Source organism: Solanum lycopersicum, chromosome 8 (genome assembly GCF_036512215.1).
Source record: "Solanum lycopersicum chromosome 8, SLM_r2.1".
In the NCBI taxonomy this organism is placed as follows: Eukaryota; Viridiplantae; Streptophyta; class Magnoliopsida; order Solanales; family Solanaceae; genus Solanum; species Solanum lycopersicum.
The window spans coordinates 5166084-5185480 of record NC_090807.1 but is presented as its reverse complement, the minus strand read 5'-3'; the positions used below and the strand labels follow the sequence as shown (position 1 = coordinate 5185480).

At 31.6% G+C, this 19397-nt stretch overlaps 2 protein-coding genes across 4 annotated transcripts; one reads left to right on the top strand and one right to left on the bottom strand.

The window, feature by feature from the left end:
• Nucleotides 1–8368: 8368 nt before the first annotated feature.
• On the top strand, nucleotides 8369–13715 carry LOC101255717 (BTB/POZ and TAZ domain-containing protein 3). 3 transcript variants are annotated; one of them, XM_010326412.4, is made up of 7 exons: nucleotides 8369–8610; nucleotides 8787–8854; nucleotides 10850–11188; nucleotides 11425–11555; nucleotides 11813–12119; nucleotides 12269–12582; nucleotides 13323–13715. In XM_010326412.4, exons 3-7 carry the CDS (start codon nucleotides 10856–10858, stop codon nucleotides 13450–13452), a joined length of 1215 nt encoding a protein of 404 aa, XP_010324714.1. In that variant the 5' UTR covers nucleotides 8369–8610; nucleotides 8787–8854; nucleotides 10850–10855; the 3' UTR covers nucleotides 13453–13715. The 3 variants fall into 3 exon arrangements, with proteins under 3 accessions (XP_010324714.1, XP_004244768.1, XP_010324713.1); XM_004244720.5 differs by having other exon boundaries at nucleotides 8446–8610; nucleotides 10809–11188; XM_010326411.4 differs by having other exon boundaries at nucleotides 8454–8610; nucleotides 10853–11188.
• A 216-nt stretch (nucleotides 13716–13931) lies between these two features.
• LOC101249109 (formin-like protein 2) lies at nucleotides 13932–18334 on the bottom strand. The gene is made up of 4 exons (XM_004244775.5): nucleotides 17015–18334; nucleotides 16141–16340; nucleotides 15149–15393; nucleotides 13932–14787 (listed from the first exon to the last, which is right to left on the bottom strand). Exons 1-4 carry the CDS (start codon nucleotides 18184–18186, stop codon nucleotides 14131–14133), a joined length of 2274 nt encoding a protein of 757 aa, XP_004244823.2. The 5' UTR covers nucleotides 18187–18334; the 3' UTR covers nucleotides 13932–14130.
• Between the last annotated feature and the right edge of the window lie 1063 nt (nucleotides 18335–19397).

The following is a 19397-nucleotide window of genomic DNA, read 5'->3' as shown; positions in this document are numbered from 1 at the left end:
GGAAGGACACTCAAGAGTTTCCTTACTGCCTTTCCATTAGGCACTATCTCTCCTAAAGAGTACATCTCATTAATGATGGAGGTGAACTTGGTGTGCTTGTCTTGAATAGTCTCCCCTTCTGCCATCTTGAACAGCTCATATTGCCTGTTCAAGTTATCAATTTTAGACTTCTTGACTTGTGTTGTTCCCTCATGAGCTGTTTGCAGTGTTTCCCATATGGCTTTGGCATCTTGACATGACGAGATTCGATTGTATTCGTCTGGTCCTATGCCACATATCAGAATTTTCTTGGCTTTGACATTGTTTTGAATTGCAAGCTTGTCTTCAACATTCCATTCTTTTCTTTCCTTTGGGATTTTGGTGATTCCATCAGTTGCGGTTTTCATAGGTATGGTTGGGCCATCTAGAATTACTCCTCATAGATCAGTGTTTTCGCCAATAAGATGGTCCATCATACGATTTTTCCACCATCCATAATATTTGTCATTGAACAGTGGTGGTCGTGTTTGTGAAGCTCCCTCTTGTGGGGTAGGTGGTGCTGCCATTGAGTCTTTTCAAGGTGTGAATCTTTTAACGAAAAGACCTGCTCTGATACCAATTGAAGAAACCTTACCCCAGAACACGAACCAGGTTCGTGTAAGTTGCTTTTAAGTAAAGACAGAGTAAAGACACAAACACTTATTGAATTAAAAACCTTCCTCACTCAAGGAAGGAAAAACCTCGTTTTATTAATTCAACTATAAGATTTTGTGATTACAACTCAATAATCAAAAGTCTTATCTCTACTACTCCCTCGATTGCCTCCAATCGATCTCTCCAAAAGGTCAAACCCACCTTTTGTTACAACTCTTACTAACACTCAACCCTACAAAGAGCCAAACCCACCCTTTGTACAATAAACTGTAAACTACAATTAAGAACAAAAACAAGACAAATAGTTCTACACGATAAAACCTTCTTACTCAAGAATATTTTAAACGTAGTAATCCTATCAACCTTGAAGACTTCAATTTCATGAATAATTCTTCCTTGTTCTCTGCGTGAAGTCGTCGTATTCTTCATCAACGTCTTCTTCTTCTTATAGAGTTCCTTTTGCCTTCAGTCCTTATCAGATAAGGTAAGGAAGTTATTATTAAACAAGGATTCCCTTTTAAAGTACAATCCTTATTATATACAACTTCCTTCCTTAATAATATATTTAAGGTTTTCCTTATTTGTATCAACTTATACCTTTAATATATTATTTTTGGCTTTGACAAATAACTCTATTTTCCTGATTACTTGGCTGACCCATTTTACTCGATCTTGGACTCGATCTTGGCTTCTTTTGCTGCGTACATTTACTATTGATTATTTGTGCTTCTTGTCTATCATCAAAACATGAATTATCGATTCTATCAAAAATATATCTTAAACTTTGCTAAAAAGATCATATATATATTCCTGTATGATTTTTTTTTTCTAAAACTAAAAGTAAAAAATATAATACATTTAAAACTAATTTTTTCACTTATATTAGATGAAAGATATATGTGAGCTTTTTTTTTGTAACGGTAGAGGTTTGTGTGACCCATTTATATAACGATAAAAATATATATATGAGTCATTTTCATAACGATGACTATATTAACTCTAAATAACTAAATTGAAGGATATAGCAGATTATTTTTCTAAAAAAAAAAGGATTACCTAATATTCTATTAATGTCTATTTATATTATTTGAAATCTCAATTTTTTTGAATATAATTTAATTCAGATTCACGTCATATAAACCTTAATATTTAAGGAGGATTGAAATGTCTTTGTTAGGAATATTTTCGTTTCCTGCATTTAAAATTTTGATTTAAAATAGATGCATCTAATCCATTATGTCTCATGACTCACGTCCTTTGGAGGATAACGAACAAGCTTTGACGTTTTAGCTACGACAAAAAATACGTGATAATAAATTATTTTTTTGGGTAATATTTATTATCTGTTATAAAATCTAAGCTCAGAATAATATAAGTATAAAGAAAGATGATAAGAGAAGTAGATATAAAAGAATATTTTCTTTTTATTCAAGTGTGTTTCAAACGGTGAGTGATGTCTCTATTTGTGGTGTTGAGATATCACTCTCAGAGGTCACCAAACTAATAGATACATGTTTATCCATAATGAATCATATCACCTTGGAAATATACATACATGAATACAAGTAATTCATGAATATCCAATGGACAATCCACTTAATTAGTGCAATGAATTTGTAATATTATCGTAATAATATTTATATTGATCGAAATAAAGTCATTATATCTAAACTCACTAAATAAAATATAACATTTATAATTGGTTATTAATTTTTTTAGTTGTTGTAGTGTTGAGAAATTAAATAGTGATAATTAGAGGCGGAATTATAATTTTTAATAAAGGAGTTCAAAATTTATAGAAATAAACATATAAAGTATCCGAAGAGAGTTTTATCATCTGCTACATATACATATAAATTATTTTAATTATATATAAATAATATAATTTTTTGTTTCATACAAGGTTGCTCTGTCCCCGGTGATACAATATTATCAATTATTGAACTTACGTTTAACTTTTTTAATTTAATATAAAAAAAGTTAGTAAAGAATTAAGTTAAATTAAGCCTATCTTGTTCTCACTCCATAATTGTAAAATATCACGTGAAAATAGAATTAAAGACAAGTGGAAGAGTCATTTATTGGCAAGTGGATTCTTTTGTGATTCATAGCTCCTTCTCATAGAGGGATAACAATTTGGTGAATCGAAATAAATTGGAGCGATTAAAATGAGTTAAAATTTAATTTATGAATTTTAATTTGCTTAAGTTAAGCTGATTTAATGTAAAATGAGTCAGGTAATGAATTATATGTTCAATTTTAACTAAGTCATAATTGTTTTAATTTCTCTTTTATAAATTTCTGATACCTAAAAAGGTTAATTTTTTCTTTATTATAAAACATATCAAATAAAAAAAATTAAAAATATTTTAGTAAGATTTCTGAAAAATCAATTTGAATAAGATGTAATTGATTGAGTTTATAAATAAACAGGATAATAATCAATCCAAAATTAAACGAGGTAGATGGATTGAATTTGATTTCGCCAATAACTTCTCCTTTAGTGTTTGTCTTTTTTTAAAAAAGAAAAAAATGTTTTGGACGGAAATATTTGAAAGTGACTAAAAGCTTATCGACCACTAAAATTCATCAATATTATTTATTATAAAGGGGCGAATGAAAAATTTAAACAATCTAGTTTCCAAAAAAAAAAAAAACTTAATGATTAAAAATAGAAACGTAACTTTAATTTTTCTGGATGAAAAAAATCACAATATTTCAATTTATGTTTTTGTTTGTTATCTGAATATGTCAAAAGAAAATGTGTGGTCTAATAATATTATTATTCCTTTAAAGGAAAAAAAAACTAACATCACAATATTAGTAGCATCATGCCTGTCTCCCTAACTCTTTATATATATAGATATATATATATATATAGGGGCGGACCCAGTAACTCAGACGTGGATGTTCGAGCACCGATTGATTTTCAAATTTTTTTGTATATATATAGAAAATATGATACATATATTATTATAATTTAAATGAGCACCCATAGAATAAAAACAGCTGTGGGTGGGACTGATTTAAATCTTTGTAATAAGAGGCGCGTTATGTTAAAGGAAGTGAGCACGCACAATCTTTGAATTCTGAATCCGCCACTGTGTATATATATATATATATGACAATTATTTTTGTCTTTCCAACGAGTCGTTTATTTTATTTGGAAGATAATTTCAAATACATGACTAACACATTATATCTTTTTTAAATTTTATTTATTCATCACTTATTAGTCCATGAAATTGTGATTAATTAGAAGCAATACAATAACCTTTTTGTAAGTTATTTCTTGCATTCTTAAGTTCTATGCTCCGATCTAATTTATTTCACTTTAGTTAATTTATAAATTTGTTCTATTGATTCACATATATTTTAAAGAGTGTGTTTCAGTTGGATCTGAGGAAATGAATTTTGGAGAATAATTTTTTTTATGTTTAATTGATAATTTTTTTTTTAACTTTTATTTGTTCATGTTGATACGTATAATTCTTATACAAAATATATACAAAGGGTAGTTATAATTAGCAATGAATAGTCTAACATTAATTAGCTTTTGATACACAAATAAAAAAAAATTATGCGGTTAAACAAACTTATACTACTTAATTACTCATCATAGTTATAGTTTGCTATAATTATCACTCACGACTAACGTTATACTACATTAATTACGTGGGGTGACTTTGATAATTAGTCACGTTTGTATATGTATGATTTGCCAGAATATACAAATACATATACGTAATATACAATTATCTAGCCTATATACATACACAATTCACCTCTCTCGCTCGCCTCCCTCCTCCCTCTCTCAGTCTCCGTCACCTCTCTCCTCCCTCTCAATGTCGCTTGTCATATATACAAATGCATATGTATAATATACAATTATCTAACCGATATACATATATAATTCACCTCTCTCACACTCTTTGTCCTATCTCGTTCGCCTCTCTCCTCTTCTCCCAATCTCGCTCGCCTCTCTCCTCCTTATAACATGTAGCTACGAGTTATAATTATTAAATATAGTTATGTAAAGTAATTAGACTATTTTTGAGTGGCTATGTGATAGACACAAAATGGCCCAAATTGTTGTAAAATATGAATGGTATACTAAAAGAAATATAGACAAGATGTATGAGGAGTAAAATATAGGGATCAACTTGTTCAATTGTTTTCAAGTTATGTGCATCTTACAATGGTGAATGAACAACCCTATTTATAGGTTGAAGAATCAGTCCAAAAGTCACCATATTAAGTGTCATAATAAATAGATACATATATATTATCCAAAAAGATTCATAGAATCTAGGGCATATATACACATAGATGATGATAAGTGTAAGTTTATGGATAAACTCAATGACAATTCAGTTATAACCCTCTTCTTGGATGTCCATATATAATGTGTCTCGTTAACATTTTACTAGGAAAAATTCGGTGATAAAAAGTCTAGTGAAAGAAAAAGAGTACATACATATCATAATATACTTTGAGTGCTGCCTGATTAAAAATATTACCAGAAAAATTCAATTGGAACAATCTCATGGTTAATGAAAAGAGTACAATGAGCATTTCACTCCTCCTGATGAAAACTTAACTTGATATCTTGGAAAATGGTCATTCCAATCTTATATCTCAACTTTTCTACTATCGAGGTTGAAAATGCCTTAAGAATAAATTTGTTAGATTATCGCTTGACCAAATAGTTTAAACTCACATCTCACCATTTTGTTGAAAATCATGTGCGAGAAGAACATCGTCGAAATGTACTTTGTCCAGTCTCTTTTGATATGATGTTCCTTGAATAGAGTTATACATGCATCATTATCTTTATATATGATGGCTGGAATATCTCTTTTCAAAGAAAAATCACACAGTTTCGGCATGTGAACAATCAATAATTTGTATGTGCACCAATTGTATTAATACATGATATTTTTAATCATTTTCATATGATTGAAATATATTTATTTTTCTTTATGTTAAGCAATTTCACAAACATTGGAGTACTCAATGAAAGTGTTTTGAGAACTTTTAAATTCTTTAAGGATTTTCATATAACTTTTATCGTCTAGCTAGGCATGACAATCATTCATTACACATATTCAAGTATTTCATTTGTTGCTAGACTTGAAACAAATTTCATTGCAGCCAGCAAAAGAGAATAAATCTCCATTTAATAATGTCAGATTTTTTTGCGAAAATCATTTATGCTCCAATGCATAAATGGTATTTTTATATATTAAAATGTAGATAATTTTAAGGATAAAATTTCTTTTACTTTAATAAACTTAAATTGGAAGTTTTATTGTTAAGCTAAATAAGATAATATTTTATTTTAAAACTGAATAATAAGCTAAATGAGATGAAAATTTCATTTTAAAGCTAAACAAGATGAAAGTTCTATTTTTTAAATATATAATTGTGCCCTTTAACTTGGCTTCAAATCACATTACGCTCTTCAACTTTGGGTGTGCACAAGTAGACACTTAAACTTGTATAAAGTTGAACAAATAAACACACATGTCTTACATGTCATTTTTTGTCCTACATGGTGTCCTACGTGTATTGTGCCACGTAGGACTCATGTGTTTATTTATTTAAAAGTTGGATAGTTAAAGTGTATGTTTGTGCATTATGTAAGTTGAAAGTCAAAGTCAAAATTTGATGTCAAATTTAGGGTCTACTATATGTATTATGCCTAATTTTAAAAAACACACGGCACAATCATGGAAATGAATACACAATATATTTAAGCTTGATAAGATGAAATTTTATTTTTAAGAATGAATAACTATTTAAAGCTTGCCAAGAAAATGTAAGAAAAACAAACTAAATAAGGTGGAAGATATTATTGTAAACAAACAACATATTCTTAGAAATTATGCGACGAATATAAGTTTGTATATGACAAACCAAACAAGAAATAAAAGCTAATCTTATAAATTATACAACGAATCAATGTTTAGATATGCGATTTCAAGCTGATTTCATCTCATGATTTTATGTCATTAGATGAAATTCCAAACTCTCCAAAAAGCATGTTGGAATTTCAAATGATGACTTGAAAATTTTCGAATATAAAAATTGACTCACAGATTTATATTTTGTTAAAACTCCACTTTTACATCTACCAACCATTTATTTCATTCGTAAACAACTTTTTTTTTAATTCATACTACTTTTAAATAAATCATCTCATGTAACAATTATTCTCACCAACATAAAGATTGGTATCCCTTCAAATCAATTCCTACTTTACTATTTATATTCACCAAGTTCATTATTTTTGATAAATTTATTTACCAAACAATGTCCATTATTGATTTTTTTTAAAAATTAAAATAAGTTCGGATCAATAAATATTATATTTTTTAAGAATAACTTTTTGATAGTGTTTTACTTTTTATAAACTTTTGCTAATTTAAAAAGTTTATATAAAGGAATTGAGACAATTTTAATAGTTTTACAACTCATAAAAAAAATTATATTTATGCGAAATATACTAACATAAAAAATTAAATTATATACCTAAACAAATCTAAACTTTATCTCATAATTTCATATTACATAATCACAAGCCTATACTTTTTTTTTGGCTTAAGTCATCTACAACCACTTAAAGTTGTCTACATATTTCATTTAGGCACATTATCTTAGATTTGTTTCAATTGAACACCTTTTTAGTTAAAAAAAATACCTATCGAACATATTTTGACAATCAATTAAAAATAAAGATGGTGTGTCATACACTCGTGGTTGACATGGCATGGTAGCTAATAAAAAAGATACATCTGGCATTGGGCCCAGAAAAACACAATTAAATAAATAAAAACTATTTTTTGAGAAAAAAAAATAAAAAAAGAGCAACCTTCCCTTTTCTTCTTCTTCCCGGAACCACTCTCACCCAACCCCAACTTTAAATTCCACATTTTTTTACCAAAAGACACAAAATCGAATCATGTTTCGAATAACCATTTTCACTTTGACGTTTTTCCTTTTAATTTGAAATTATATATTTTTTTTCGATCAACCCACCTACCTCTCTCCTTGAATCTAATTCAATTTTGGAAATGATATTTCTTCCAATCACACTTTTTCTTAATCATTAATTAAGATTTGTTAAAATTGAAAAATAATAATAACAAGTTTTTGTCCAAAAAAAAAATCTATTCATATCTTTTTTCATCATAATTAATAGAACTTCGTCAAGATATTTGAAACTTAAATCAATATAAAAGAAAAAGGAAAAGCAGAAGAAGAACGATAGAGGGTGAGAGAAAGAGAGAGGTGGAGGTGATGGTGTCTAGTGTAGTGTGCGTATGTAAAAAGATTATGAAAAATGGTGAAATAATAGTTGCAGCAATATTGGGGAAGAAGATGTATGTTTCTTTTTTTTTTTTATTAATTTTTTTTAAAAATTAAATTAGGTGTAAAAGTTAATGAAAAAAAAGAAAATATATTATTTTTCATAACTTAACGCGCTCAAAGAAAGTGAACTACACATTTTTTTGCCATGTCAGCATTTTGTGTTTAATGGAAATAATTTTTGAACAAATAAGATGTTCAAGCGATATATAAATAAGTTAAAGTGTCTAAGTGAATTTTGCGAACAACTTTAAGTGATTGCACATGAGTTAAGCCTTTTTTTTCTTTTACTAAAACATGCCATAATAATAAGTCAAACTTGATTATTATAAATACATATTACTTAAATCTAGACTCAACTAGTAAAAGTTTGACCAATTAATTATATGTATAGTCATCTATCATTTTTTATATTTATACTCCTAAAGTATAAGATTCTGTATTTATTAAAACCCCCTTTCCTTTTTTATCCTACTTGGCTACACCTCAAATAAGTACTTCTTCCCTCTCTTCTTCTTCAACCCCACAACTCTCTCTTCTCCAAATTGTTTTTTAGAAAAAAAGGTGTTGTTTTTATCATACCCAAATTCCAGTTTGTCCATTCATGTAAGTTTTTTTTTTTAGATCATCTATCAATGGAACATAAATTTTTTATTTTCTTTTTCTTGAAAATCAAAATTATTTTTGGCACCCTTTATTTTAGCTAATGTGATAATTATTTGAGATCAGATTTTTCTGGATAGACTAAATTCATGGAATTTTTATTTTTTTTAACTCTACAGGTTTTTTGAGCTGAAAGTTTGAACAATTGTAGAGGTTTTTTTTTGAAGAGATTTGAAGATTTTATAAGGTATGTTGCTGTTAAACTGTAACTTTTAATTATTATTATTATTATTATTATTAAGTTAAAAGGATTATCAAGTTTTGAATTATTTTTTTCTGATAGAGATTTTCTTTGTTTAATTTTACTATATTATAAATTGATAAGAAATAAATTATTTGGTACTATGTAGCATATAATTTAGCCCATTTATTTTGAATAAGAAGAAGATTTTTTTTTTTATCAAGTGATGGAATTGGAATTCTAGAATCTAGAGTTTCTCGTAATTTTTAATTTTCAGAAATTTCTAATTTAACTGTTTTTTTAACTCTGATTTATATGGATTGTTTATCTTGCTTGATTTTTATTATTACAATAGCCATTATATTCGGGCTAGCTTGTGCTTACCTTTGATTTGTTTTATGGATATTTGTTATTTTTCACAACTAGTATATATTAGATAACTCTGTCCATCAAGAAGGAGACATGAGAAAAAATTATCGATGTGTTTGGCGTGAAGAAAAATAAGTTGATTTCTTATTTATTTCTAGTGTTCGGTAAAAAAATAATATTCCAAGTGTATTTATGTGGTATCTATCAAAACATTATGGCGGCGGAATGGGATGGGGGAGTGAGGGACCGGGGTTCGTTTTGCTGGAGAAAATATTTTCCAGAGACTAACCAAACACTGAAAAATTGAAAAATATTGTTTGAGAACGATATTCCTCCACACCAAACACACTCTTAGTATTATATTTTTTTTCAAAATCTCTGATGAGATTTAAACCTGAGACCTTGTAGTTTTCAACTTAATCTATTAACCACTTGCTAGTGTTGCTTGATTTTTGCAATAATTTAAAGATAAAGCCTGCCACATTGTTGATTATAGAAAGGAAATAAGTCAAGGAGAGCATAAATTTGATCTTTAATAAATAAATGTTTGTATATCATTTTATCAGTTTTGTGTATTTTATTTATTTGGATAATAAGAAGTTTCTAGGACTTGTCTGGTAATTTATTTCTTATGTTTTGCTTCTTTGTCTAATGGTACTTGTGAATGTTACCCAATTTTGGGTTTTGAAAAAAAGCATGGAATAGGCTTCTAACTTTGAAGAGAAGAAAAGTTGGTTAAAGCAAATAGAGAATTTAGTATAAAGTTATTAGTGCTTAAGATATTTGGAGGCTTTTACTGTTGGTTCTTTTTGAGCTTTTATTCCATTATTTCTTTTTGCTCCCCTTTATTTGCTTAAACCACAATTTAAAAGGATGCCAAATTCTTTCTTTTTTGAAGAAATTACTTTGGCATGACAAATACTAATCAACAACATAGAATTGTTGAGAAAGGAGCTTTGACGTAGCTAGTAAAGTTGCAACCATGTGATCGGGAGGTTACGAATTCGAGAGGTGGAAACAACCTCTTGCAGAATTGTAGAGAAAGACTGCGTACAATAGAACCTTGTGGTATGGCCCTTCCCTGGACCCTGCTTATAGCGCAGGCTTAGTGCGCTAGCTACCCCGTTCAGCATAGAACCATTGAATTGGGTTGGATTGTTTGAACTTGATTTGCTATATTATATGTTAGAGTGGGTTAGAGTCCCACATTAGTTGGAGAATGGGTCAGTGGTTTGCTTATATTGACTTGGAAAATTCTCCAATCATGAGCTAGCTTTTGGGGTTGAGTTAGACCAAGTGCCATATATTAATATGGTATCAAAGTCAGGTCCATCTCCGCTTGTACTTCTAGTCCATTTTCTAGTTGTGCCTGAGTGTGAAGAGGGTGTTAGAGTCCCACATTGTTTGGAGAATGGATTGGTGGTTTTCTTATACGGAGTTGGGCATTCCTCCACCATGAGCTAGCATTTGGGGTTGAGTTAGGTGTCATATCTTCACAATATTATAATGGATGTCTGGTTTTTTAGATATTCCTGAGTGAAGCTTGAAAGTAAACTTTTTTTTTTTTTTTTACTTTTATTTCATTCAATAGGTGGTCGTGATATTTCTTTGTTGGATAAATATTTGGTTTAGTAGTTGATGGCATCACCAGACTTGCATACCTCTTGGCTATCAGCAGCTGTTGAATCTTTTGGTGGATCCTTCAACATACGCATAGAAGAAGGCGCAGCTGACAGTGTCGAATTTTTTGAAGATCCAACATCTCCTGTTTGTAATCTACCTACAAATATTCCGAAACCTCCTCCAGTTCCTGGTAAAATTCCGTCAAGAGCCACTATTCCTCGGCTACTTGCTAATTCTGATTGTGTCCCAAAAGATACATGGGACAGGCTCTTCAAAGAAGGATTTGGTGCAGATGTACATGTAATTACAGAAAATGGATCAGTTATTCCAGCTCATCATGCCCTTCTGGTTAGTACTCCCTTAATAATATCCTGCCATTTCCAAACCGCACACATCTTTTTCGTTGAGGCATTCACTAGATCACTGTTTTGTTATCTTCATTTTGACTGGATACTGTTTTGCACTGAATTGGGATTTTATAGGGTTAGAAATCCGAACGTTTTAACTTCTTGTTTTGTCTGTCAGGTTTTGTTTATTAACAATGCCCATTATTTATTGTGCTTTCTCCCTTATCATTTCCATAGACTGTTGCATCTCCAGTTCTGGGAAATCTTCTGCAGCAATCCAAAGTAAGGAATGGTATTAGATGCATAAAAATCGCTGGGGTACCTCATGACGCGGTCTATGTATTCATCCGTTTCCTCTACTCAGCCTGGTATGCAGAAAGTTTCACCTTCTAGAATTATTGAATCTTTAGTAAGTTTATTATTGATGATAAAAATGCTTATCCAACATTAGCTATTCAGGATAAGAATGGTATGAATGATCTTAAATTTCTTAAACATATGATTGAGTCAAAGGGCAATGTTTGCATAGCATCATAAATTTATGAAGATCTACGAAATCGAAGCTATTTACATGGTACTTTTATTTACACATAGTCATTTATGTGACCTTTTTAACCTAATGCAGTTACGACGAAGTAGATGTAAAGAAGCTTGTTCTGCATCTGTTGGTCTTATCACATTTCTACTCAGTACCATCACTTAAAAGAGTGTGCATAAACTATTTGGAGCAGGGTTGGTTGAACTCAAATAACGTAATAGATGTGCTTCAGTTGGCGAGGGACTGTGATGCATCACGGCTTACTCTCTTTTGCATTCGTATGGTCGTGGGAAACTTCAAGAGCATATCATCTACTGAGGGTTGGAAAGTAATGAGACGTGCTAATCCCACACTTGAACAGGAACTTTTAGAATTTGTTGTTGAAGCTGATACGGTAAGATGGTTACTGCAATTTGTCTAGAGAATATCACGTTCTCCTATATAATTAGAACACCCAGTGATTTGTCCCAGATCTACTGTGATGCCATGTCATTTGGAGTAGATTGATTGGCATAGATAGTCTTATTATTGTTTGTTTTTCAGAGAAAACAAGATAGGCTGAAGAAAATTGAAGAGAAAAAGGTGTATTTACAACTGCATGAAGCTATGGAAGCTCTGGTTCACATTTGCAGGGATGGGTGTCGAACTATTGGACCTCGTGACAAGGTGCTTAAAGCAAGCCAAGAGGCCTGTAGTTTTCCTGCATGCAAGGGGCTGGAGTCTCTGGTCCGTCATTTCTCTAATTGCAAAATTAAAGTTCCTGGTGGATGTATACAATGTAAGCGAATGTGGCAGATTTTTGAGCTACATTCACGCATTTGTGAAGAACCCGACTCTTGCAAAGTTCCTCTTTGTAGGTAAGTGAATAAACTTTCTGCTAACATTTTACTAGATAGAATCACAGTTCGTGAAGCGGATATATATTTAAAGTTTTGTCATACAGTATATGACTCGCGTTTTGTTTACTTCATCTGCTAGCACTATGCTTATCCACAGTAGATTACATGTCAATTATTGACATCACCTGCTAGCACTGTGCTTTCACGGCTATCGACTTTAGTTCTGTACCTTGCATATTTCAAACTATTGCAGGGCAAGCAAAGTTTCTTTGCATTAAGGATGACTAATTTTATATTTTTGAAGCATCTTTGTTGAAGAACTAACACTCTTACCATTGAAGCATATAGATGAAGTCGGGTCGTGAAAGTTGAAAAGTCAAAAAGTTTCAATACCTAAACATGTAGCCCTACTCATTTTTATCCAAAAGAGAAGGTGTATTGTAGCCCAACTCGTATTGGCAGTATATCCAAAAAATACCAAGCTACTTTTCACAGTACCATATCTAGTTTAAGATGGACAAGTGAGTGTTACAAGATGCATCGTACGCATATATTTAGCCGTTGACCATTTCTCTAAAACTCGTTGAACCCTTAAAAATCAGCACAAAATTACAAAGGCTGCGTGTTGCTTGGAATAGTAGTGATTCTCAGTTTGAAAACCAAAATCCTTTAAATGTTGGTCAACTACTTTCCTTCTGTTTGTATAGCTCACTTCAATTATCCTCCATTAACAAATGCCTATTTTTTTATTGCTTTAGTCATTTCAAGGTGAAAATGCTGCAACAGACCAAGAGGGACGAGGTGAAGTGGAAGGTGTTAGTAAGCAAAGTGAGAGCAGCAAAGAATGCTGTGAGTTTATTCTCATCTCGACGACGGTTATCTTTTTAATGACCATAGAATAGTGTTACATGATGCGCATATGGCCAATATTTTAGCTGGTCATAGAAGCTGTGTTAATTACAGCTATTCACATATAGAATAATGTAACCATTTCTATTTCTGATTAATTTATGGCCTAAATTTATGGTCAGTTCTCTTTCCATAGACAATTGATACAAAAAGTTCAAAAATATAGCAACTCTATGTATTTTCTAGAGTTGAATGTTATCATATTTTGAATGAAACAAGAAGAGTATTACTATTTCTTATAAGAGTATGATACAACTGCACATTTGAGTGTTTATTTTTGCTTAATATTTTTTCCCTATACCATTTATATGTGACAATAAGTGTATAAGATTATAGGTTAGATTATTATCCATTGTTCAGGTATATCATCGGTTTATCGAGAACAATTTCTCTATCTTCTCAATGTAGGTGTAAGGTTTGCGTACAATCTACCCTCCCTTGTTAACTCCAACCATCCCATAAACGATAAAATCACGATATTATTCACTTCTTCAATATAATATATATAATTTTTTCTGAAATGGTAAGATCTCTGTATAATACATAAAAAATACATATAGGGATGAAGAACTCCAGGATATTTCATCTTCAGAAGAGTTACCTTGTTGCCTTCACTGTCAACACGAAAAACTTGTGAAATATACAATGTTTGCTCTTTTATTTTTCCAAATCTGTGCACACTTGATCAATGATAGAGAGGAATTCCTTAACTACCATAAATATCCTGATCCGTCGAGCTTCTTCTTTAGCCAAGTCTCCATAGAAATATTCTGTTAGCTCCTTTACCATGGATAGAGAAAATTCCTCTTGAGCTTGTATATTCATAATCTCTCCCTCTGCTTTCTTCAAGAATCCATTCATCGACTCGCAAAACTTTCTGCTACTCTCATCCAAAACAAACTCTTGATTCAGTTTTAGAACCTCAGTAACCTTAGCAACTCCTGCTGCTAGTTTTGCAACTTCATTGCTAAGAATATCCGAGTCCATCACAGCTGCTTTCTTCACGTTAGCAAGCTCGTGGCTCAAGGCAGAGATAACGTGAACACCATTTCTAAACTCAAACTCATTGTGAGACGATAACTCTGCATCAGAAAGGTGAGAACCTTCTGCTCTAATAGTTTCATGAAGAACAAAATGCAGGAGGGTGGTTTTTCCATCAGCACCTTTAATATCGACAAGCTTAAGAAGTGCGTCGAGCTTGAAGGCACGTGCATCTCCTCTGTCTGTTCCCATATTCATACGGTTTCCAGTTCTGAGTACAGCTTCCAAAAGCCTTAAAAATGTTCTGCTATTCCTTAACTCTTCACATGCAATCTGCAATAATGAAATAACAAAAAAAGAAAGTGAGAGAAGTGAAATTTTATATAACTAAAGGTCCCTAATTCTAAGAGAATCCATATGGAAAAACAGAAGCTGACTATTTGTAAAGTCAAGATCAGCGAGAACATCCGCCCTGAGGAAGCTCAAAACGGGCATTTCCAGCCAGTTTTGAGTTGGGGAGTCGGAGTATAAGACTCAGAAAAGGGATCAAAATCAACCTAGCTAGGAACTTAAGTAGAGTAAATTTCAGACAAGAAGATTTTTATCATCATACAACTGCAGTGTATGTAGTGTCGTTCCATCAATGCAGACTAGGACTAGGTTCGCGAGTTCATGGATGGAAATCATAATTTACCTCGAATGTCTGAAATGACTTGGTTAGGTATTCGACCTCAGAATCAAAACAAGCTATGTAAAGCATTGCATCCACTCTCTTAAATGCAAAAGGTATATCAACCACTGCCTTGAGAAATTTCTCAGCAGGGCCTAGTTTGAATGGCGATTCATCTTTGATGTTCTTCAGCTTCCATTCTTCTTCTTTCGTGGGAGCCATCTTCATCAGACTCTCCAGTAGCTCCATTCTGAGTGTGTCTGCACTACCTGGTTGGTTTGTTTGTTTTTTTAGGATAAAGAAGATACATAAGTAGTTCCTTATGCAAAAGCATCTTAATTTTCACTTTTTGTCCTAGACTGGGAGGTGGTTAAGGGGCAAAGAGAATATGTTAAATGAGTAAATATGTAAAACAAAAGGCTTGATGAGCATCAGAGCTCATTCATAAATATGAATATGACATCCCAACAAAATATGATGAGCATCAGAGCAACATCAAACAAGTTTATTTTTCTTTCCTAGATCTTTTAAACAATTTGACTCATCAATTATTGTGATTTATAGTACCTTTTACGTAGTTTAGAAATATATAAGATTTCATGGGTAAATTCCAGGTCAAACTTAAACTGTTTTCGCTCAAAAAAACAATAATGTACCACATAAATTGGTACAGAGGAGTACTAGCTATGGCTTAAGGTGTTAATAATGGACACATCACTTGGTAGGACCAGAATTTAATGTCACCATATTATAGTATGTGCCAATTTGCAGTTCATCATTTAAAACTAGAATGTGAAATCACCACAGTAAAAATACATAAAAGGCCTTTAAACTTCTTCATAAAACTCATACAATAATTAGACATAAAAGAAACCAGCATGACTTTGATCTATTGGTCAGAATGCAACACGTGACGTGTGGATTAAGTGCATCGCATCTCATGTATAAAAACATGGTATTTAAGTGCAAAAAATTTAGATATCAATTAAATATGACAAAATAAAATAGTTTCTAACCTTCTAAAAGTGCTTCACAAACTTCATCACTAGTAATTTGAAGTGCTCTCAACCAAATTGCAATGTTCTGAGACTTCTTTAGGTCAAGCAACTGCTTCTCTTGATTCATCACAGGAATAATTGGGAGTCTTACACCTTCTTTTGAATTTAAATTTGAAGAATTTATAGTGAATAATGTTTCAATCATCTCCTCATTTAACCTAAAATAGCAACAACAAAAAAAAGAAGTGGGAAAATATAAAAAATTTACCAATAAAACCATTCTTCAAGATTAGGAAACATTTTTGTTTATCTTGATTAGGAAATATATATTTCCTCTGTCCCAATTTACATGACGCTGTTCGAGTTTCAAGAGTCAAACAAGTTTTTCTGACTGTGATTTAAGAATTTTGAATTTTCAATTTTTGTGACTTAAACTTTTTCTTCTTAAAAAAAATAAGGATTCCATGTTTGAATTCAATCAAGATTAAAATGTTTGACTCTCAAAATTCGAATGATGCCATTGGGATGGGCGTACCAATGAAATGAACTAAAATCCATTCACAACAAGGAAAATACTGAATTATCAAGCTGTTAAAACTTTAGAAGATCAAATAAGTTTTTTTTAAAAAAAGAAGTTAGAAGATCAAATAAGTTTTTTTTAAAAAAGAAGTTAGAAGATCAAACAAGTTCATACTACTAAATAATATCTCTAAATAAAAAGATATGCATTAATTTAATTCTATATTTGCTCAGTCTCTTAAAAAATGTTGATAGATGCACGTCGAATTCTCCTAAAGTAGTGTGTTTTAGGAGAATCTGACATGTACCGCAACATTTTGAAGAGTCTGAGCAACATTGGTTTAAAGACTTGGAGTGATAACATAAATCTTACTGAAAAGAGTTAGACTTCAGTTGATCCCAAACCATTGCTCTATCTGAGTTGGCTCTGACTTTATCCCAATGCAGAGGCTTTAGCTTTGGCTTTATACTTTCTCCATCAGCACTATGGAATGAAACGGGCATCGATGGCCCATCATTTTCGATTACTACTCGAGGTGGTGGCAGTGGTGGTGGAGGTGGAAGTCCCCTCGATACATACCTCTCAGGATATCCGAATTTACTCATAGTAGACACGGGATTCTGTAGTGAGGAACTTGAAATTTGAGAAGCAGGGGAATTATGAGTACTACCGGAAGATATTGAAGACGATGACATTGGCCTATCTTCCACTTGCTGAAGAATAAACCTCGGTCGTGCTGGAAATTTAACCAAACTCACTTCTCCAGAAGGGCTATTGGATAATGAATCATTTGATGAATTGTAATTCAGATATTGATACCGGAAACTTCTTTGTATGAAATCGGGACTTCCTCTACCCCCAGAGGATCCTCTAGGGGAGAAGAATCCGTCGTATTCATCTTCAAATGATTCAATATAAAGATGTTGCTTGAAATATTGATGTCGTGGCAATGGAGGGAGAGGACGGAGTTCTGGTGATCCAATTCTTTGGTAGTTTAGCATGACATAGTCATTTGAGGTAGCAGAAGTTTGAGAAATTTCTTCCCTACATCTCAGAAATGTTGACGACGTATCCTTTTCAATTTCAATGTGTGAAGGGGTTGTACTAGATGAGACAAGTCGGAGAGTATCATCTGTCTCGTGATCATCATCATCATAGTGTTCATCTTCACGGTGGGGATAGCGATGGTAAAAGAAGAAGAAAAGAACAAGGACAGTGACGAATGTAGCAGAGAGGATGGATGTTGATACAAGAATGGCGATGAATTTGTTGGTGATGGATTTATTAGAGGAATGCAAGGAATGTGGAAGAATGAGGGAGGAAATGTTAGCAGGGAAAGTGGCAAAATCATTCGAAGGTGGCGGAGGAGGAAGAAGAAATACGAAAAATGGATGAAAATGAGGAGAAGGAAATAGAGGTTTAGCTTTATTAATGGACGGAGTTGAAGTTGGAGGAAGCGGTTGATGGAGCAGGCGACGATGAGTAGCAGAGGAGAGAAGGAAGAAGGTAAAGATTAGACAAAGACTAAACAATGGAGAGTACATTATCAATAGTGAGTTGTGAATAGAAAATTCTCATTGGAATTTCACTTAAACAATATGAAGATTGGAACAACTCTTGATGAAAGTGGGACTCACTATTTATTACATATTATAGACACAAAGGAATGTTAATATAAAGAGTTGTATGAGATTGAGAGGTTTAAATGCCATGATATTTGATGAATGATGAGTAGCCATTGAAGTAAGTAAGGTAGCTGGGGTGTGCTATTGGGGGGAGAGCCTTGATTCTGGTGGTGCTTCTTGTAGGGAAGCTCAATTTTTAGAAGAGTTAAAAAGTACTAGGGCTCATAGGTTTTAGGTTCGAGTTTTGGATATGGAGAAACTAGTATATTCTACATGGTGCGATTTCAAATCCAATAACTTTGACTCAGACTGTGAATATGTATATTAAATATTAGCTAAACAAGTACAAACATAGATTTTGAACTCTAAGTCGAATGAGTTGTGGCAAAATTTCGAAAAAAAGAATTAATTTAATATAAGGGGTATATATGCTCTAGTTTTTAGACAGTAAGGATATCAATGTCCAAAAAATATGACGAAACGTATCTGCATACCATTATTTACGATAGTTTGAGGGTATATTTATTTCTTTTCCCATTAACTATTATACATGTATGTACCATTTACGTATGCTATTGAATGTATACATTCTTTTGTTTGAACTGTATTTTATTGAATGCATCACTATTGATTGTTGATACAGGGATATAGTTTACGTATACACTTTTTGATGGTATATAAAATTCTTTTGTACTACATTTCAATGACAGAAAGTTAAAGCTTTTTTTTTTTACAAAAATAAAATTCAATAACCCTAACAATTCTGAAAAATTATTGCCTATAATTGAAACGGAATAACCAATAAGCCTAATCATTTAATTTTAAAGGAAAAAGGGTATGATATACCCCTCAACTTTGTCATTTGGAGCTGATATATCCCTTGTTATGAAAGTGACTCATATATATCCCTACTTATAAACAAATGACTCACATATACCCTTTTCCTTAAACGGAAATGAAAAAAATAATTTTAATCTAATTTTTTTATTATTTATCTAAAAAGTATAATTCCATATGAGTAAATTTAATCCTCATCAAACATATTTTTTTGACTTTTTTTTGTCTTATTTATGTTTCACTAATATATTCTTGTAAAACTTATTGTAGATGACAATTTTTTTCTTCGAATA